Source organism: Pollicipes pollicipes, unplaced genomic scaffold (genome assembly GCF_011947565.3).
Source record: "Pollicipes pollicipes isolate AB1234 unplaced genomic scaffold, Ppol_2.1 Scaffold_1600;HRSCAF=1878_pilon_pilon_pilon, whole genome shotgun sequence".
Classification (NCBI taxonomy): domain Eukaryota; kingdom Metazoa; phylum Arthropoda; class Thecostraca; order Pollicipedomorpha; family Pollicipedidae; genus Pollicipes; species Pollicipes pollicipes.
The window spans coordinates 23,283,382-23,304,978 of record NW_023595962.1 but is presented as its reverse complement, the minus strand read 5'-3'; the positions used below and the strand labels follow the sequence as shown (position 1 = coordinate 23,304,978).

Genomic DNA, 21,597 nt, shown 5'->3' with positions numbered 1-21,597 from the left:
TGTGCAGATGTTCAGACGTTATGATGTTGATGCGGGCGAAGCGAAATGTTGTTTTTTTTTTCTCAAAACATCGGAGCTCCTCTGTTTCTTCTTCGGCCAAACACGCACGAAACGCCGACTCAAAACTGAATTAATCGCATTTATGTTAGAGTCGCCTGCCATGAGTTATGACCGTGATTACCTTTTATTCGCTATGACCTTTCTCCACCCCGTGCAATACGCTTCCGTGTAGAAAAACATGACTTCTAGCAAAAGTGATGTGTTGACATGTTGATCCTTGGAATGCCCCCACAAACAACCTGTCAATTTGCGCAACATCACTTGTGATCCCGTCGGCTTGCTGGTATGCACCTGCTGTCTTGGTTTTGTACTGCCAACATATGCTGAGGCTCTTAAGACACGTGTCTGTGGCGGTGAACATGTTCACCGGTCACCAGCATCACAGTTTGCCAAGCTGATGTAGCCGACGGCCATCGCCGAGGCCGCGCGCCGTCTGCGCCGGTGCTGGATCCAGGCCGCGCGCCGTCTGCGGCGGAGCTGGGTGGGTGATTGGGGGGGAGGGGCCAGGCCAAGCCGGACTCGAAGCTGATCTCGCCTGCGTGTCTGGCGACTGTCCCACGTCTCTACGGCCGCCCGGTGCGGTGGCGTGCTGGTGCGCGCGCCACCAGAGCGTCCGCTCCCCACGGACGCTCCGCCGCTGGCCGCCACACCGGGCGCGTCGGCGCGGCGGGTGGCGCTCTCAGCCGGTATGCACGCTAGCCGCCACCGTCGGCCGGCCGTCAGCGACGCGTGCCGGTCCGCCCGCAGACAGCCGGCTCAACCACTTTCGACCCTGCCGCGCCAGATCCGACCCGGCCGCGCCGGATTCGCCGGCCGAATCGAAAGCGGCCCGGCGTGGGCAGGGCGGCTCTCTTTTGGAACCGGAGGTGTGCCGCGCGGGGCGGGAGCCGCCGGAACAGGAAGGGCCGCCTATATCAGACGCGCGCCTGGGGGAGCGCAGTCACTGATCGGCCATCAGCCGGTGTTGTGTGCCAGAACAGCGCTCGAAACATGCGCAGCAGCTCGCTCACGCTGATGGTGGCGGCCACGGTAAGGTGGTCAGATGACCATGGTGATGTCAGATGTAAGATGCTGGTCAGCTGTGCGTCTGCCTCCTCTGGAGGAGCGGGCCAGGGCGCTCGCCGCGCCGGCCTGCGGCAGCGCTCGGCTCACCGCTGCGGTTCGCAGAGTCTTGATCCGGGCTCGACGCTTACACGCTCGTTGATATCTCCGAGGGCTCGGCTAGTTTCTGGTTTTGTAAAACAACGTTTCCTCTGGACATCTATGCCCAAAAGTCGCTTCATCTTTGGACTCTACTCTTCATTTTACGGTGGATCATCTGAACGTCGCCTTTCTCGAGACCATTGATCCCAACCGGCCGAGTGAGCTGACCCGTGACCTGACCCGTGCGACCTCGGTGCCGGCAGGCGGTGGCCATGTGCGCCGGCTGGCCGGTCGAGAAGCCGGGCCCGGTCGGCGCGCCGCCGGCCCCGGTCGGGGACGCGCTGAGGACGGCGGCCCGCCCGGGCAGTCGTCGCCAGGCGCGCTTCTTCCTGTTCAAGTTCGGGCTGGCTAGCCTGCTCAAGTGGGCCGGCCTCACGGGCACCACGGCAGGGCTGGGGGCCGGAGCGACCGGCACGAAGGCGACGACGGACCCGGTGAAGGACGACGCAGACAAAGTGGAATCCGGTGGCCTCCTGGGCTCGCTGGGGCTAGCCGACTCATCCCTCAACCCATTCAAGTTCGGCCAGGGCCTGCTGTACAATGGCAGCGAGGAAGACGAGGACGAGTCTGGGGACGGGGAGGATGGCGCTCACGCGGAAGAGTCAGTGTATGCCGAGCCCGAGGAGGACGAGGACTCGAACGGCGCGGGAGATGAGGACACGGATGGTGCGGGCGCCAAGCCGCTGTACGCTTTCGACAAGCTGGCGGCGCACGGTCAGGAGACACATATCATTCAGCCGGTCATCATCTACAAGACGGTCGAAGAGGGCGAGCACGAGTACCAAACCGACTACCTGTAGCTGACCGGAAGCCGGGCACAGCCCGCGCGAGGGTCAGGGACGGGGGCAGGGGAGGACAGGGCTGTGCGGGCTCATGACACGCGAGAGCCTGCCCGCGGCCAGCAATGTTTGCTGGGACGCGGACATTGCGGGGGTATTTGTCACGGCATTGTCAAACTTGTTAATGTTGTTGCACAAACTTTGTTACGGAATGCGTGGAGCACCTGCATAATGTATTACAAGCGTTGATAAAATTATGTGTATGTTGCATAAAGAAAAGTAGTTCAGGCAGACACGAATGCATGCTGGAAAGGAAAGTTTTGCTGCAAGGTTATGTCCGCTGACCTATTGTGCTGTTGAGGGACATCTACGGCACAAAACCAAGCTATAGCCACAGACATCGCAATCATGTCTGTTAACATTCAGAGACGTTAAATACGTCTCAAATGAGTCTGAAAAGTTGCATCAGTGAGCTTCATTCTGGGGTGGAACTACTTAGCAAAGTAAATTTCGAGAACTAGGTATTAAACAAGGATATGGTTTTTGCGGAAAGGTAAAAGAGCACAGATATCACTTCGCGGCACCTTTCCGGCGTGACAGACTTCAGCTGGCACACAAGTTTTACATTCGAGGACAAATGGCACCACGGGTTCGAGCAAGAGATCGCCGGCCGGTCCTATCTACCCTGACTATATTGCCGCACACTTCCCAACTTAAGCGAAATGTAGCCTCAGCATCTAGACGTACAAACAAATGAGAGACAAGCCATCGTTACGCTTGTTTCCTCAGGCGTTCTAGCTCTGCTAGACCCTAGGTAGAGTTAGCACCCAAACCCGCCCGTACCCACAGCCGCTATTTTTTCCGCTATGGAGCCTGGCGATCTTGTTCAAAATGTTCGCATTATGCGGAAAATTTTGATCCACTTGTTTCCAATCGAGCACAGGTAGCTGACCAACATCCAATTCCTGAACGGGTCCGACTGAAGGTTTGGGTTCACCATTTCGTTTCGAAATTTGGATTCGCGCGTTTGGAACAAAGCCAAGACATCGGTTTCGGGCTCGATTTCCAGTAAACTACCTTGGGAGCTGACATGTAATTAGCAAGGTGTTGATGCGGATTTCATCTGGTGCAGCTCTGCAGTCGCTATCCCACAGCCACCAAACTCGAGGTGCTGATTTCGAGAACAACTCTTGCTGCGCAGTGCCGTTTATGCATGGACTCAACAGATTGGTATTCCGTTACGCCACGTGGTTAGTACATTGATAAACCCCGTACGGCCAGCTAAATCCACCGGTCTGAATGAATGCAACGTAGGTGCGTAGTTTCGCAACATTCCTTGGGGGGGGGGGGCTGGCGACTGGCTGCTGCCAGGCTGGGTTGGGAGGCTTGACCTAGTGTCTGAGCATGGAAACGATCGCCAAAGCCATCCATTAAATGGACAAAGCCAGGTTTATGTGCAGATTCGACTCATTCCCTTCTCAAACTTGTGAATGGACACCTCCCCTCAAAAATGAATAGCGAGCTACACTCCTGACACTAACCCAGCGGTTTCATCTCACCCAATACTGAGGTGGCCAACCTCGTGCTGTTAATCGACGTCTTTTTGACCAGGCGGTGGCGGAGTCATCACTGTTGAAAGAAACGCGCCTCGGGAAACACTGGCGGTACTTCAAGCAGACGAACTGTCGCCTTGCTTGTCTCAACGTCGAAAAAATACAATGTCTGCGACTTGTCTGTCGTCATAAACCCTGATATCACGTGTTTACATGATGCATTGTGTGCACATTTGCACTGCCGCACCCGCATTAGCGTGCTTGTCGGTGGCGACAGCGTGCTGCTTTCAAACTGCTTGGTCGACCGCTGAGCCGTGCAAGTGACACCGGCCGGTGAGCTGTGTGGCCTGCAGTGACACCGGCCGGTGAGCTGTGTGACCTGTACTGACACCGGCCGGTGAGCTGTGTGACCTGTACTGACACTGGTCGGTGAGCTGTATGACCTGTACTGACACCGGCCGGTGAGCTGTGTGACCTGCAGTGACACCCACCGCTTCCGTCAGGTACCATCGACAAGAGTTACCCCCGCACGCGGAGCGGATACGCGTTCGAGATCAACACGCCGGCTTCGCGACGCGTGCTGGCCCGTCTCCGGCCGGGCAAGAGCGCTCTGGTGGTACACGAGACCATCTGCAGAAAGGACAGCCTCGAGATCACCGAGAAGCACAGGTGAGGCGGCTGCAGCCGCGGCCGGATACCCAGTCCGCGGGAGGTCCTGCAGAGTCCTATGTCTGGGGGCCTGTATTCTCCTGCATCACACTGGTGATACAGGAGCAGACAGGCTGGAGAGACCCACACCTGGGAAGGGCCCAAGTAGGCGATACAGGAGAAGACAGGCTGGAGAGATCCGTACCTGGAGAGGGGCTTCATACAGGAGATACAGGAGAAGACAGGCTGGAAAGATCCGTACCTGGAGAGGGGCTTCATACAGGAGATACAGGAGAAGACAGGCTGGAAAGATCCGTGCCTGGAGAGGGGCTTCATACAGGAGATACAGGAGAAGACAGGCTGGAGAGATCCGTACCAGGAGAGGGGCTTCATACAGGCGATGCAGGAGGAGACAGGCTGGAGAGATCCATACCTGGAGAGGGGCTTCATACAGGAGATACAGGAGGAGACAGGCTGGAGGGATCCGTACCTGGAGAGGGGCTTCATACAGGAGATACAGGAGAAGACAGGCTGGAGAGATCCATACCTGGAGAGGGGCTTCATACAGGAGATGCAGGAGAAGACAGGCTGAAGAGATCCGTACCTGGAGAGGGGCTTCATACAGGAGATGCAGGAGAAGACAGGCTGGAGAGATCCGTACCTGGAGAGGGGCTTCATACAGGAGATGCAGGAGAAGACAGGCTGAAGAGATCCGTACCTGGAGAGGGGCTTCATACAGGAGATGCAGGAGAAGACAGGCTGAAGAGATCCGTACCTGGAGAGGGGCTTCATACAGGAGATGCAGGAGAAGACAGGCTTAAGAGATCCGTACCTGGAAGGGCCCCACACAGGCGACACATCGGAAACCATTTGACAGCCGTCTTTTCCCGCCGGACGAGGAAAAGGTTTGCTAGCAAGTTTTGCCGAGACCTGACTTCCACTAGCATCGAATAGTAGCAATGACCAGATGCCGAGGGTAATTCGCTCGAAGCGGTCAAAGCGATACACAGCTCCGTCGTAGGGTGGCACATCTGCTACCCGGTGAAATTATTGGCGTATCTGCATCGTCGCTGGTCGTTGAGGCATCACTGTTTGCTGCTAGCTTCTGCCCGAAGCGGCGTCTGGGCTGACTTAACCCACGCCTGACGGAGCCATGTTTACACCCTCCCCCCCCCCCCCCCCCCCCCCCGAAGAAAGGAGTGAGGACTGGCGAGCCCATTATGAAATGTTGCACTGCGGCAGGCAGAGCATCGGAATCGAAACCAGCGCGTTGCTCGCTGCTTAGATATACGTGCATCTGGATTATAGGTTCCAGGTCAACAGGCGCCCTTCTAGGTCACTCAAATAACGATAACCTGTCCAAATTGAAAACAACACGGCATGTTCTCGCCAGGCTCACTTCTTAGCCTCAACAAAATGGCGTTATATCAGGGTAAGTACCAGCGTTTTTTTCCGTCTGCCGATTCTGAAAAGTTGGAGGCCTCGGGGTCAATTCAAACATGAGGCTTTTCAAGTCACGGAAACATTACCACTGAAGAAGTTTTCATTGGATTGCGTGTCATGCGATAGCACTAGCTGCTATATTGAACAAACTGAAGCGACGAGGAAGCGACCAAGGCACTGATTACCATCTGAGACCCATCCTTGCCTGGTTTTCGGGTCATTTTATGACCTTGAGCTGGGCCGTTCGGGTCACGCCCACCTTTTGTTGCTATTGGTGCAATGCAGATATGTGAGCTGCGTTAGTCGGACGAGTCTGAGTGGAAATCTTTGGCACTCTTTCAGCTCGGTACAGTCCGACTTGCATAGATACCGCTTCCGACAGATCAAGGTCCTTTTTGCTTAGAAGGTCAACTATTTTCTCTGGCTGCCCTGTGATGACCCCCCACGTTGCATATGCGTGGTAAATGACATTCGGCACAATATGACGCCCGTTTGCGGATGTTTGAAACCATGTGAAACACCTGTGTCATGTAAAATCAGGTCACAGAGTTGCAATCTTGTAACGCTGTGCAACGCTGATGTCTCAGGCTCTTTGCATCAAGTTGGCCCCTACCCCAGAAGAGTGGGTCGCATACAACAGGCCAGCCAGACGCGTGGAAGAGCCGGAACATATCGCAGAGAAAGCTGGTGGTGGTTACCAACCCTGCCATACTGCATGCTTCAGATTCTAAGTCCGTGAATGCCGTGCAATCCAGCAGTGACACAGACCTACACATTGGTTGCAAAACATTCTCAGCTGGAATTAACCAACGGCATTCAGCTTACATTCAGCAAAGGCTTCAAAGCCCTGCGTTTAAGGTGGTCTTGTTGCTCGAAGGTGGTGTTTGTCACATGTTTTCCCGGTGGCTTATTGCGGGATATACTTTAGAACGTGCAATGCCCCGAAACACAGGTATTCACGGGTAAGATTGCCTTTATCCAATCTACACGCCATTCATGTGACTGTGCCCATGCTCTTCCGCTATTCAGCCTGAATTAGTTCCACCCGCCTATCGCCCATCTTTTTGCACCAGGAACATCAGGAGACCGGGAAGGCTTATAACCTAACCTCGTTTTTGCGTTCGTGATCGTAAGACAAGTGTGCATGGAGCTACTTGAGACCAAGATAAGTGCATACACTAGCACTACGCAAAATTCCTTGACGTATCTACCCGACATATGATACACGTCTTTCCATTGCCTTTACCCATGCGCGTAGTTTTCTCAAAATACGTACGCCGACCAGCTCGCTGCCCATTCCGAAGCTGCCCCCGTGGGTTTATCAATCCCCAGCAGACCTTTACCCTGAAACACCTGCGAGGAATACCAAGGCTCACGTTGTTTTAATCCAAATTTGAAATGAAAACGTAGGTTTTGGGTCTAAGCAGCACATGTGACAACCATCGATTTTAGAATCTTCCGTGATCCCAATCATGGAGACACATTTCCCCAGACATTGTAACGTGTCTGGAAATACTTCACACGCCCTGTGTGAGCAGCGACTGATGAACAGGGACGGCACCACTGATTTTGGGTTAAGGGGGGGGGGGCAGGATTTCCAGAAGGCCCCCGGGCCAGAATGCAGCCCATTCACAGAGGGGCCCCGGGACGATGTCGTACTTGATAGGGAGGAGTGCCGAGGGCACGTGCTCCTTTACTGAATTGCTACATGTACATATCAAAGTAAATCAATATCAACAATTATCAAACGGCATGGGGGCCTTCTAATTATCCAGCAGAGGATCTCGGTGACATAAAATAGGGTCGCCTCCCGATGCAAAGAGGGGCTTTCTTATCTAGCACAGGATGCTTCCGATCCCAGAAAAGCCTTCCATATGAAGCCAAATAGCTTTGGTATCGCAAAACAGGGCACCTGATTTAAAACTACGGCCATGTGATCATAAAATGGATCTCCTGTCCCAGGCATGGGGCCTGGTGAATATAGAGTGTGCCTCCTAGTCCGCACCAGAGCCTCCTTACTTAAAACGATGCCTCTCGAGCCACAAAAAGGGCTTTTTAGTAACTTCCGAGTGGTTGCAGTGTCCTTAGGTTGGGAGAAGGGGCCTCTTCCATTTATTTATCTGAGGGGTATTGACACTCTTGCTCCCCGTTGCCCGCCGGCAGGGGGCAATGAGCATCAGCTGAGCATCTCCGCTCCCTCCCCTGCTGCGCCGTTCCTGCTAATGAGAGCACAAGAGCGGACTTGACTTTTAGGGGCAAATGGTGAAGTGCACTTTGTAGCTGCAGAGAGGACGTTTGACAAGACTGAAATCCGATGTGAGCACGGTTCATTCGTTACGGTTGGAGCTAATGCTCTGCGCTACATTCTGACCTGGAATGTATAGCCGGCACGTTGTAAAATAATAGCACTAGGATTATAAATAAATCCAAGAGGCCCTTTTTGTTTCACCTTTTGCGCCGCTTTTGCCAAGGATAGTTTTGCCAGGCGACGTGGCGTGTGGTTTGAAGGCTCTTATCCCAAGATTTGGGAAAAAATCGAGGAGGCAAAGTAATGCTGCTGTGACGTTGAAGTACGGTGCAGAAGGTTTTCACTTATTTAAGTCCACCAGCACGGCTTCAAGCAAGAACCCGCCGAAGTGAGTGCGCCCGGTGCTCCGTGTCTGTCACCTTGCACACCGGACACGGCAGCACTGTGTCAGCCGACCTCTACGCTGGTATACCATGCCTGCTCTGCCCCTCCTGCCGCCGGCCGCTCCTGTGTCGCTGATACACAGCGCGGAAGCGCGCTCAGCAGTAGGCGGTGCACCAGGGGCATGCTCAGCGTGAAATTGGAAGAAACAGCGAACTTATCACACAATCCTCCTGAAAAGCAGCATGTATGTGTGTTGGGAAGGCAGCGCGCTGCTAGATCTCCTTTCAAGCACGGCTGCTATTTTTAGAATGCGTGTGTCAACATCGTTCAAAAGCAGCGTCATAAAAGCTTCTCCTACCCAGAAATAGTTGTCCGGCGGCCAGCGCCATACCCCGACCAGAGCCGGTTTCGCGAGGAGAACATTTCTACGAACGATGCGCAGGAGAACGAGACCTGTGCGCTTCCTGATTGCGTCAAAGCAAGCAGGCTCCACTTATGGCTCTTCTTTTCCATTGGTGGCTAACGGCTTAACAGGAGTGACCATTTGAAAGAAGGAGCTGCAGCCACCTGATTTTTCTCTTATATTTTTCACTTGTGCATGTTTATGGCCTTTAGAATAAGAAACTGTAGAATAAGACCACCTTTCTCTGGTGTCCTCAATCCCATTCGATCGGAAATACCATTCAAGGTCAAATGTCATTCGATGCCAATTCGTGCCAGGACCCAGTGACCACTGAATCGCTCCAGCCCGATGCATGGAAACGCGACTGGACTTTTGCCTTGCTTTTCGAGCAGACAGGGATCTTACCAGCTCAAGTCAGCGCTTCATGCCCACTGTGACGAACTTCTGCCGCCCGGCCTGCCACTTGACCTGACCCCTGACCTGTGACTGACGCCTGACACCTGACCTGACCCCTGACCTGTGACTGACGCCTACCACCTGACCTGACCCCTGACCTGTGACTGACGCCTACCACCTGACCCGACCCCTGACCTGTGGCTGACGCCTGCCACCTGACCCGACCCCCGACCTGTGGCTAGCGCCTGACACCTGACCCGACCCCTGACCTGTGGCTGACGCCTGACACTTGACCCGGCCCCTGGCCTGTGACTGACGCCTACCACCTGACCTGAGTCCTGACCAGTGACTGACGCCTACCACCTGACCTGAGCCCTGACCTGTGACTGACGCCTACCACCTGACCTGAGCCCCTCAGCGGCCTGGTGACCGGTTGTCAGAGCGGCTGTGCCCGGAAGCCCGCGGGGTGTACCAGAGGTCCGGGAGCCTTGTCCGTTGCGAAGTGCAGCGGTCGGTGGCAGCCGATAGCTGCGCTGCGCTGCGAGCCGCGATAACGCAACAGGCGCGGCGGCCTGCCGGTGCGCTCCGGAGCCGGGTCAGCTGCCCGGCGGGTGCGTGTTGCGCAGTACCGGCTCTGAGCCACGCTCGGCGCGGCCAGGTGCGGGGAGCGATCCCGGACCGCAGCCAGCTCCAGCTCCTTGTGCAACGGCGCGGCGGGGCCACGCACGCACTCACGGGCGGGTGCTCGCACCAGGGTCGAGTGGTGGGAGTCGGGCAGGCGGCGGCGCCGGTCGGCGTCTTGACAGACGCGCGCCGCGGCGCACTGGGCTGGCTGTCTGCTCGGAGCTACGCTCGGTGGTCCACCGAGTGTGCGTATCTCCCGCATCGGGAGACCTCTTCCGGCAGTCAGTCTCTTGTTTGCTAGTTTCGCCATTTTGCACCCTTTGCAAGCGGGAGCGAGGACGTGCGACTGCGTGCGATGATGGAACCGAGCTGTCACAGATGACTGGCGGACTCAGATGCGCATAGGTCTCCGATCTCCTGCGATCCAGCGATCACGATCTCCTGACCGAGACGGACCAACGCAGCTCATGCTCCTGGGCCGGCTGACTCGACGGCCGTTCATCTGGTGACCGGCCATGGCACCAGTCTCACTCGTCTGGTGGCCGGCCACGACACCAGTTCCACTCATCTGGTGGCCGGCCACACCAGCCCCGCTCGTCTGGTGACCGGCCACGACACCAGCCCCGCTCGTTATGTGGAGCATCCGACACCGATCCCCGGCACGGCTGCCTCCAGCTAAGGTACCCCAATCACCCAACGAGGATGCCTCAGTCACCCAGTGAAGGTGCCCCAGTCACCCAACGAAGGCGCCTTAGTCACCCAGTGAAGGTACTCGAGTTACGCAGCGAAGGTATCCCAGTAGCCCAGTGATGACTTTGTAAGGTGGTGGACCGGACCGCGCCGTCTTTTCGTGGCTGGAGCGACTTGTGTTATGTCGATCATTTTGCATCCCTCCAATATCATCCGATTGAATTGACGGTCTACAAGAACTTCGATAATTCTGTATGCAGAAGAGACAGGCGTGTCGGCTGTGTGAACCGCGTGACCTGTAATATATCTAGCCGCATTGTTGCCGGCGCATATCCGTCCACTCAAGCGGACTTGTTGCATTTCAAGAGGACTGAGTTATTTTTAGAATGTATTACCTAAAATCTAACTTTTTCATCCAACCGAATTCGACCGAATCCAAGCAAAAAGCCAACCTTTTTCTTTACAATATACTAGCAACGTAACCTATCGCTACCTCAATGTTTGAGATGGCTCACAGCATAACAGCACAGGAAAACATGACTATCAAACTGACGGAGGTGATTATGTATTTTGGGACCTATTGGCTAAAAAGCGATATTTCGGGGTCTACCGTCATCAGGCGTGTAAAGTTAAGGAGCGTGGCCGGCTATATGTGAGTGGGGCCGAGGGCGGCATTCGCTATCGGTTCAGACAACATCCAGGGAACGCTCACCATCGCCAGCTGAGCTCGGCTCCGGGCCGACACCGTCTGTGATAACACTATTATATTTATCATTCATAATGATGCAGCGGGCTTCTGATTTGGCTCCTTATGGTTGGGTGGGATTTTGCAAAGCACAAAACTGATGTGCACTCCGAATAGAGCTTGGGAGTAACCTATCAACACTATGCTCGACTTCTGGGATCTTGGGTGATATCAGGTGGGGGATATCAGGTGGGGAATACCAGAAGGGGGGTATCAGGTGCGGGATATCTTTGGTTGGAGGAGGATTGGAGACGGGTCGAATCGGAATGACCTCACAAGGTGAGGAACTTGAATCTACGTCTAGGTACCACATATCCTCCAGTTTTGGTACTTGCCCTGTCTCTATCCGCGTCGAATGTGCGACGTCACTGGCTCCTCCTCTACCAAGGAGCGGCAAGTCGATGGTGCAGTTCTTTGGGTTGATGAGCAATTCACATTGGTCCCATTTTACTTAATATTTCCACAGCTGTGCATATGTTGCTTTGATTCATGCCCATGTCTTGCTGTATGCTGCCCAAATGTACACCCACTTTGCTGCTGGGAGCTGATGAACTTAAAAGAAAAAGTATGCCCCAGGATTACAAAATAGTTAACGCCCATTGATGCTCTTTGGTTAAAAAAGCGGGCATCGAAAAGGGGGGAAAGGACATTTGATTATATCGTTAATGGTTATATGCATGAGTAAATCATAGCATTGTCTCTTGATAGATATCACGGGGTAAAAAGAAGCTTTGGTGGTGTCTTAATTGCTACATAATTATATTTCGAGATATGAAGTCTCACGCAAATGATATTCCCCAAATATCGTGGACAGTAATGGAACAGAAACATGAAACCCAAAGTCGATGTCGTTTCGTATTAAACCATTCTCAGAGCCGTCATGGGATTGTGAGTGAAATGTTGGACGAGACCTTAGAGACGTCAGGAGCCATGTTCGCACAGGAGTTTTGAAACGATGTCAGCCTGGCACCAAAATTTTCCCATTTAAGATTTTACCAGCTCCAGCTGATAGTAAGTGCAGCGCTCTTGGGTTAATGAATAAAATAGAACACCGCATCACCAGCTGTGTTAGTTTCAGCACTTTTGTCACACAAATCGGGGATAAACATTATTTTGATTACCACTTCTGACTAAGAGCTTAGGTAGAAGTTAAAGTTCAGCTCGGTTCCGTTAAGCAAGTCCAAGACTCCGGAAGTCGCGGGGTGAGCAAGAGAAAGGAAGGTAAATGTTGGGGTCACGTGCGTAGAAAAACTTGCAGATGATTTGACGTCATAGATGATGAACACTAACACCCTTAAAAATACTCTAACAAACCAACCGGCATAGCATGACCTGAAATGGCTTTAAGTGTGGATATTATGCACCATGTCATGAATGTTGTTTTCTGAGGTGTTGGTGTGCTTTTGCTTAATACTGGAACCAAAACTGATATCAAACTGTGCTTAGTGCAAAGAAGCATACAAGCTGCCCTTGATTGTCGAAACTAGTTTAAATGTAGCTTGCATGTGTTTCTAGGCATATTGTTTAGGAGCTTTGTTTGCATCATGTGAGGCATATTCATAAGTTGCACAGTTTTCAGAGCTTCCGCAGTCACATTTATGAGCATTTTCAATTGGGTTCAAAACACTTCTTGGAAAACCAAACAAATGTGAGAAGTTATTTTCTGAATGTGCCTGCTGTCTTAAATGTGCCTCTTGGCCTTTATTCAAACCCGGACACTCAGGTTCCTTCAGCTACGTCACGGCTCTGTGCTTCCTCTAACCCACTCTGAAATGGCATCCAAACATGTGAAGTGCAGTTGTGAAGTCGATGCGAAACTCACATGTAGTTGCCAAATCGTTAAAAGATGCGGTCATGTAGTGCGCCCAGGCATGCGCGCAAGCACCGCAATTTGAGAACTACATGCCACTTGCGCGCGACCTTTGGCGCTTCCGGCGATGCGCGTGTTCGGACCGCAGCCCGTTAGAAATTTACTCTGCGATCCGTGAGGGGCTGCCTGTCTGCTGGGGCAATGCTGGGTATCCTGTTACCCACCACAAATTTTGACGTACTGGAATTTGAACACGTCTATGGGTTTTGGCAAAGCATTTCATACGCTCCTTGGCCAAAAGCGTTAATCCCTCCCTTTCCTGAGGTCTGGAGGATGCTGCCGCTCTTCGTAACTTGGTGCCGTCTGTTACAGACTTAAACTTCTGGAGAGAGCGACGGCAGCGCCACAGCGGCGAATACTGGTAACTCATGGGACCGACACTCTCCTACAGACGGCGCAGTGGCTGCAGGAGCAGCTCCAGAGCCAAATAGGCTCCAACAGTCGGTGAGTGTCCCGAATCCAGGCATCGTGTGATCCTGGAAGACAAGTGTAATTGTGGTAGGTGTGGCGGCACCAACACGGAGCTTCACTGAAATAAGCATAATTATGATACCCTCTCGCTGGTTTCAGGACCAAAATCACGGAAGCTCTCTCACAAGCGTGATCCGTTTTGGTACGCTTGGGTAAAATCAGTATAATTTTGCACACGTACAATGCAAGGAGGCTTAGCCAGGATGTAACCATTATGAGCGGCTTGGAAGACATATTACCCTCCAGTTGCTTCGAGTTGAGCGTAATCGTAGCTGTAAAATATGTTGTCTCTTTCCCATATTTTCCGCAAAAGCATGTTTCCCAATCTTCTACCACAGCTACCATCCCAATCAGCGTACCACTCCATGACCCGATATCGCCCCCCCCCCCCCCTCCCCTTTGTCCCCGCGGCGCAACTATCACTCAGTTCTTCGGTGAGAAGAGGGCCAGATCGGACACCGTAGTTAAGACATTTCACACCCGGGTGACGGACGGCAGCGTGAATCTCGGCCTAGCGATCCGGGTCTGCGATACCATATGCAACAGGTATTGAAGGCATGTTCACCTATTGGACCAGGGGAGAGGGGCAGTTGGGGTTCGGGCCCGACGGATTTGGACCCATGCCTGCTTACATGCCGAAGAAGACAGAGAGCCTGATACAACTCATTGATGTTTGAATATGCCCCTGTGGTATCTGGGGAGGATTGACAGGGTTTAAAAGTCACATGGGCCTGACGAGGCGCTCTGGTCCGTTTGAGTCACTGTTCGCGATGCCAGAGCAACGGGTCCCAGCGATCGTAAACAGTCAATACCCAGGCCGCCCAGGGGGTTCCGAAGTGCGGGAGGGTCCCAGCGATCGCAAACAGTCAATACCCAGGCCGCCCAAGGGATTCCGAAGTGCGGGAGGGTCCCAGCGATCGCAAACAGTCAATACCCGGGCCGCCAAGGGGATTCCGAAGTGCGGGAGGGTCCCAGCGATCGCAAACAGTCAATACCCGGGCCGCCAAGGGGATTCCGAAGTGCGGGAGGGTCCCAGCGATCGCAAACAGTCAATACCCAGGCCGCCCAAGGGGATTCCGAAGTGCGGGAGGGTCCCAGCGATCGCAAACAGTCAATACCCAGGCCGCCCAGGGGATTCCGAAGTGCGGGAGGGTCCCAGCGATCGTAAACAGTCAATACCCAGGCCGCCCAAGGGATTCCGAAGTGCGGGAGGGTCCCAGCGATCGTAAACAGTCAATACCCAGGCCGCCCAGGGGATTCCGAAGTGCGGGAGGGTCCCAGCGATCGTAAACAGTCAACACCCAGGCCGCCCAAGGGATTCCGAAGTGCGGGAGGGTCCCAGCGATCGTAAACAGTCAATACCCAGGCCGCCCAGGGGATTCCGAAGTGCGGGAGGGTCCCAGCGATCGTAAACAGTCAACACCCAGGCCGCCCAGGGGATTCCGAAGTGCGGGAGGGTCCCAGCAATCGTATACAGTCAATACCCAGGCCGCCCAGGGGATTCCGAAGTGCGGGAGGGTCCCAGCGATCGTATACAGTCAATACCCAGGCCGCCCAGGGGATTCCGAAGTGCGGGAGGGTCCCAGCGATCGTATACAGTCAATACCCAGGCCGCCCAAGGGATTCCGAAGTGCGGGAGAATAGAAAGCCATAACGCGTCCAAAAAAGACTCCTGAAGCCTCCTCTTTGGAAGACTCCCAAAGCTGCAGGGATGCTTTATGTGCTGAGTTGCAAGGAGGACTTATGTCACGGTTGCGAGAAGCGCCTCCCAGGACCAATAACGAGTCTGCAGGGCATCCCCGGGCATAAACGTCTCAATGACGAGTATGCAGAGCATCCATGGACGTAAAAGTCTTAATAACGTGTCTGCAGGGCATCATCGGGCAGAAACGTCTGAATAACGAGTCTGCAGGGCATCCTCGGATATAAACGTCTTAATAACGAGTCTGCAGGGCATCCTCAAGCATAAATGTCTTAATAACGAGTCTGCAGGGCATCCTCGAACATAAACGTCTTAATAACGAGTCTGCAGGGCATCCTCAGGCATAAATGTCTTAACAACTAGCAGCTGAGAGCTGTTACGAATGCACATACACCTGTGAGAGCTCTGTTTATCGCGGCGAAAAGGATGTGTGTCCGAGACTGCGGTGCTTCCGTGAAATTCTGACGTTACAGCAGTCACACTCCACAACCCTGCTGGTGCGCTTTGGCACACTCTGGGTGCACTCACTAGGTCGGCGGCACAGCACTGGACGGTGTGGCACACGCGCTGCCGGTGTAACTGGGCCGTGAGCCCACGGGCCGCCGGTGTTACTGGGCCGTGAGCCCACTGGCCGCCAGTGTTACGTGTCGGGTGTGGCATCTGTTCCGCCTGCCGTTGTGGCAGCCCGCCTGCCGCGCCTGCTCGGTGCGGCATGATCGGCCATCTACAGGTATCACTCACAGTTGTGTGAGGCTCCCCATCCCCTCCCATTCCGTGAGCGCGGGACTTCCGACGATGACGTCAGTGGGCACGAGGTCTCTCACAGTCAGCCGCATTCACTTCACATGATATGGATTGCTCAAATGTTGGCGCACAAGCTCGGCCTGTGAATACGGCTAGCAGGAGTGCAGTTTCCTATTCTGTTGGGTGACTTTAACCCTCTTCCCCTCCAACTTGGGTTTCAGCCTCCCCTCCCCCCCCCCCTCCAAATTTGGGAAGAAAATGGGTCACTGTTTGTTGACATGTTTGGAAATGGGTTGTGTCATTTTGCATTATTCAGCCTCTCCCCAACTCTTTTTGTGAAACTACGCCTCTGATATGCTGCTATACAGGATATCAGAGGCGTATAGGCTATGCTATATAGGCTATGATAGGCTAGGCTGCGTCTATCCCAATTGGCGTTTTGCCAGTCAGACCTAAGATATAAACGAGCTTAGAATACCGGTCAGACTCCAAGTTGCTTCTTCCCTTTGCCTTGATGATCTTTCTCTGCAGTGTTTAACGTGACAACGCAGAGAAAGCAAAACAGGAGTAGTTCATTCATGAAATCGTGGATTTGAGCCCCATCCCCTTTGTCATATTCACGTTTTAGGGGTATCACACGTTGCTTGTAGTTATCATACTCATGGCCGATCAGAGAGTATTTATCCCCCCCCCCCCACACACACACATACACCGACAAAAAATTGTGAGGTCCCTTTTGCCCAAGCAGAAGCTCACGCTCACGCACATTACCAAAATCCAGATCAAGGAGACCTCATAACTGAGCTAGAAGATCCAAATCGAGTTCAGGATTTGCAACGGCTTTCTGCGCTGGAACCCATTTTCTGAAGCCACGCCCGCCTTTGTGAATAAGTTAGGTCGGGTTAGGTTAGGTTAGGTTGTGAATAAGCTCTAGATAAGGAGGCTAAGTTTTGTGTTAACGAGGCCCGGTGCTGGCCTAGGACGCCACCATTAGGAACCGCCGTTAGGTCCCCATGATGACCTAGGGGGTCCCGTTGTGAACTAAGAGACTCCCGTTGTGAACTACGGGGCTCCTGCTCTGCATGAGGAGGCACTCTTTATGTATGGAGATCGATTTTCTGGAACAGGAGACCCCTTTGATGTATTAACAAGTCTGTTGCCAGACTCAACCCCAGGACGTGCACTAGTGAACCAACAAAAGGAAGCCGCTCGGTACAAAGACTATTTATTTTTTCCTGGCTGGTACAATGTTATTTCAACCTTAACCATCGCTGTTTTGAACGACCTTTTAGCACGTCAGGCAGGTTGGATAGCCCCAGGGGAGGGAAATGCAGTCAGGACAAGACGCAAGAACATCACTGTAAACGCCTTGTCTCATGGACTGTGCATGCTGCAGTGCTAGCTAGTCGCGGACTGCATGGAATCGACGGACCAAAACAAAAACGTCAGTCAGTAAAAAAAAAAACCAGTCAGCCAAACACAAACAGTCAAGCGATAACACGCTAGGTCTAACTCCTTGCCCACATCACCATAACATGAACGATGGATAGTGTAACATCGTAACATCACCTCATGGATGGTGAGAAATCGAGGTCTGAGCCAAAAGGTGAAAAGTGCACCACCGGTGTTCAGGTCGGCTTCTGAGTAGTATTTGAACGAAAGCTTATATATGGGGACGCCAATTCGGAAAGTCTGCGAAAGTTGGCATTTCATCTGACCTGGACGATCAGGCTGCTTGGACATAACAATAAGACAAATATGAAGTGAGAGCCGAATAGGTTCTCTGCACAATGATGTCATCTGCGTATTCTTGCAGTGAGTGTTCGCTTATATGGAAGCAAACTTGTTCAAAGACATTTTTCAACCAAAATGCCTGAGTTTTGGGCTGAATGCGTGATCTCTAAATTGTTGTGTTTCGTCGATTTCGTTGCCATTGCACTGAAAGGAAAGAAGTAACGAGAGCGCATCGCTGTTCATCATTTTTTCCGCCGCGTTTGAAGTGGGCACCCCCAATCAATAGCTATTTCACACAACGCCTTCGTGTTTTAGCACGTGAAGCCGAATCCGTGGCCAGCGACTTCAAACTTTGAGCGGAGTACATGCCAGGAATTCCTGGCGTGGTAAATATGAAGTCCAAGTCGAGCAATCAGTTGAAATCACGAGGCACTCCTCTAGGCTGGGGCCGCCTGAGATGTGACCTGACCTCTCCTCTGGCCTGTGACCGCCTGCAATGTGACCTGACCTCTCCTCTGACCTGTGACCGCCTGCGATGTGACCCGACCTCTTCTTGACCATCCGCGATGTGACCTGACCTCTCCTCTGACCTGTGACCGCCTGCGATGTGACCTAACCCCTCCTCTGACCTGTGACCACCTGCAATGTGACCTGACCTCTCCTTGACCGTCTGCGATGTAACCTGACCTCTTCCCTGATTTGCAACCGCCTGTGATGTGACCTGGCCTCTCCCTTGGTCTGTGATCGCCTGCGATGTGACCTGACCTCTGACCTGACCTCTCCTCTGGGCTGTGACCGCCTGTGATACGACCTGACCTTCCCTCTGCTTTGTGACTGCCCGCGATGTGACCACCTGACCTCTGACCTGACCTCTCCTCTGGGCTGTGACCACCTGTGATGCGACCCGGCCTCTCCCCTGGTCTGTGACTGCCTGCGATGTGACCTGACCTCCGACCTGACCTCTCGTCTGGGCTGTAACCGCCTGCGATGTGCCCTGATCTGCCGGTGCGACCCCCAGCCTGGTGGTCTTCACTGGCGCCTTCACGCCAGAGAGTATGAAGGACAGCGACGCCGACTTCAACCTGGGCCTCGCCATGGGCGCGCTGCAGACCCTGCAGGCCACCGGCAACAGCCGAGTCTACGTCGCCATGAACGGTACGGCCGCCGGCAGCGGACGGCGGACGGCGCGCCGCAGCTGGCCGCGCCGGGCGATCGGCAGACGAAGGTCCCGGGTTCGGATCCCGCGCCTGGCGTATTTTTCCGCGCACGGGGCGACGCTCGCTCCGGTCTGTGTTCTCTAGTCCGGCTCCCGCTCTCAGATGTGGTCGCGCCAGACGGAGCTGGACCCTGCTCACCGGTGGCGTTCATCCCCTCACGGCACCCTCTGCTCCGAGTTCAGTCCCTTTGCAGAGTTTTGGCTGTGGTGGCTGCTGTGGTAACTGCTCCATGCTGCGGCTGAGCCCACGTCCCCATGCTGCTGCTGTGGTGCCTGCTGTGGTCCCCATGCTGCGGCTGAGCCCCCGTCCCCATGCTGCTGCTGTGATGGCTGCCCCGTTCCCCATGCTGCGGCTGAGCCCCCGTCCCCATGCTCGGCTGTGGTGGCTGCTTCGGTCCCCATGCTGCGGCTGAGCACCCGTCCCTATGCTGCTGCTGTGGTGGCTGCTCTGGTGCCCATGCTGCGGCTGAGCCCCGTCCCCATGCTCGGCTGTGGTGGCTGTTCCGGTCCCCATGCTGCGGCTGAGCCCCGTCCCCATGCTCGGCTGTGGTGGCTGCTCCGGTCCTCATGCTGCGGCTGAGCCCCGTCCCCATGCTCGGCTGTGGTGGCTGCTCTGGTCCTCATGCTGCGGCTGAGCCCCGTCCCTATGCTGCGGCTGTGGTGGCTGCTCCGGTCCCCATGCTGTGGCTGAGCCCCCGTCCCTATGCTGCGGCTGTGGTGGCTGCTGTGGTAGCTGCTCCGTTCCCCATGCTGCGGCTGAGCCCCTGTCCCTATGCTGCGGCTGTGGTGGCTGCTCCGGTCTCCATGCTGTGGCTGAACCCCCGTCCCTATGCTGCGGCTGTGGTGGCTGCTCCGTTCCCCATGCTGTGGCTGAGCCCCGTCCCCATGCTCGGCTGTGGTGGCTGCTCCGGTCCCCATGCTGTGGCTGAGCCCCCGTCCCCATGCTGCGGCTGTGGTGGCTGCTCCGTTCCCCATGCTGCGGCTGAGCCCCGTCCCTATGCTGCGGCTGTGGTGGCTGTTCCGGTCCCCATGCTGTTGCTGTGGTGGCTGCTCTGGTCCCCATGCTGCGGCTGAGCCCCGTCCCTATGCTGCGGCTGTGGTGGCTGCTCCGGTCCCCATGCTGTTGCTGTGGTGGCTGCTCTGGTCCCCATGCTGCGGCTGAGCCCCGTCCCTATGCTCGGCTGTGGTGGCTGCTGTGGTGGCTGCTCTGGTCCTCATGCTACGACTGAGCCCCCACCTCGGCGCCTGTCGACAGGTCTGGTGTGCCCGTGTGAGTCGATGGAGCGTGACCCGGAGACGGGCCAGTTCCTGCCGTGTCGGCGCCCTCGCTCCCGCGACCTGGGCCGACCGCGGTCCGCGGAGCTGGCGCACCAGCGCAGTCTCGACTCCCTGCTGGACACCGAGAGTGCGCCGGTGAGAGCCGCCCACCCGGGCAGAGGGAGGAGAGAGCTAGGGAGAGTGGGAGAAGAGAGCAAGGGAGATTGGGAGGGGAGAGAGAGGGGAGAGAGAGGGAGGGGGAGAGAGTGGGACGTGGGCAGGGAGGCAGGGAAGAGAAGAGAGCAAGGGAGAGAAGGCGGGAGAGTGAGGGAGTGAGATCAGAGGAGAGAGGGAGGGAGGGAGGGGGGGAGAAAGGGAGAGAGAACAGTAGAAAATACAATGAATGAGAGGCATAAAGAGACAGGATAAATTGACACGAAGAAAGGGGACGTGAAAGGACAGGTGATTGCAAGCAGGCAAAAGAGAAAGCTCAGGCCCGAGATCATATGTCGAGCCACAAACAAAGGTCGTCAATGTGCTGAAAGATACTTAGCGACCACCTTAGCCTGTGAGCGTTACGTTCCGCACGTCATCATCTGAGCTCAGCGCGTTTGACACCCCGTGCGTCCCACAGAGTATAAATGGTCTGGCGGCGGCCTCCGCTGTGGAGCAGCGGCTGGAGCGGCGGTCGACACCGGAGCCGAGGCCGGAGCCGCAGCCGAGAAGGCAGACTCCACCGCCAGTGCCGCAGCGCATGCAGCCCCGAGGCGGCGGCGGCGGCGGCGGCGGCGCCGGTCCGCAGCAGGCCGACGCCGACGCCGACGACGTGTTCACGGCCAGCGTGCAGTACTTGCTGTCGCAGCGGGCCCGCTCGTTGCCGCTGCTGCCGGCACCGAGCGTGCCGCCGCGGCCGGCTTGTCGCCGCGAGCCAGAGACGACGGCTGACCCTTCGCTGGCGGCTGCACCGCGGCGCCGAGCCAACGTGCGCACCAACGGTTCGCTCGTGGCGCCACCAGGCGGCGGCGCCGCGAACTCGCCGCTGAAGCGCAGCAATGGAACGGCGCGGCTGGCCGAGCAGGCTGACGGCGCTGCTGACGACAGATCTGCCGGCACGGGTGGCGTCACAGTGGCGGAGCCGAGCGAGGGTGGTGAGGTGTCTCCGCTGCGGCTGGAGCAGCTGTCCGCCCTCAGGCGCACGCTGCCGCCTGGCTGGCGCCACCTGCCGGCCAGGACGCTGGAAGACCTGCTGGAGGAGGACGAAGCGGGCGAGGCGCGACCGACCGACGCGGCGTCCGCCAGCGCTGCGCGCACTCTGCTGCGCCGGCTCTCGGAAGGCGGCCACGAGCTCTTAACGGCAAACATCGCCGAGGAGTACCTGTGAGGGCCGGCCGACAGCGGCGCGCGGTCGACAGTGGCGCCGCCGGCGA

At 55.5% G+C, this 21,597-nt stretch overlaps 1 protein-coding gene across 1 annotated transcript; it reads left to right on the top strand.

The window, feature by feature from the left end:
- Positions 1–1,845: 1,845 nt before the first annotated feature.
- Positions 1,846–21,551, top strand: LOC119114764 (uncharacterized). The gene is made up of 7 exons (XM_037238799.1): positions 1,846–1,864; positions 4,099–4,264; positions 13,359–13,490; positions 18,716–18,852; positions 20,169–20,326; positions 20,805–20,929; positions 21,401–21,551. The coding sequence occupies exons 1-7, from the start codon at positions 1,846–1,848 to the stop codon at positions 21,549–21,551; spliced, it is 888 nt and encodes a 295-aa protein (XP_037094694.1).
- Positions 21,552–21,597: the final 46 nt, after the last annotated feature.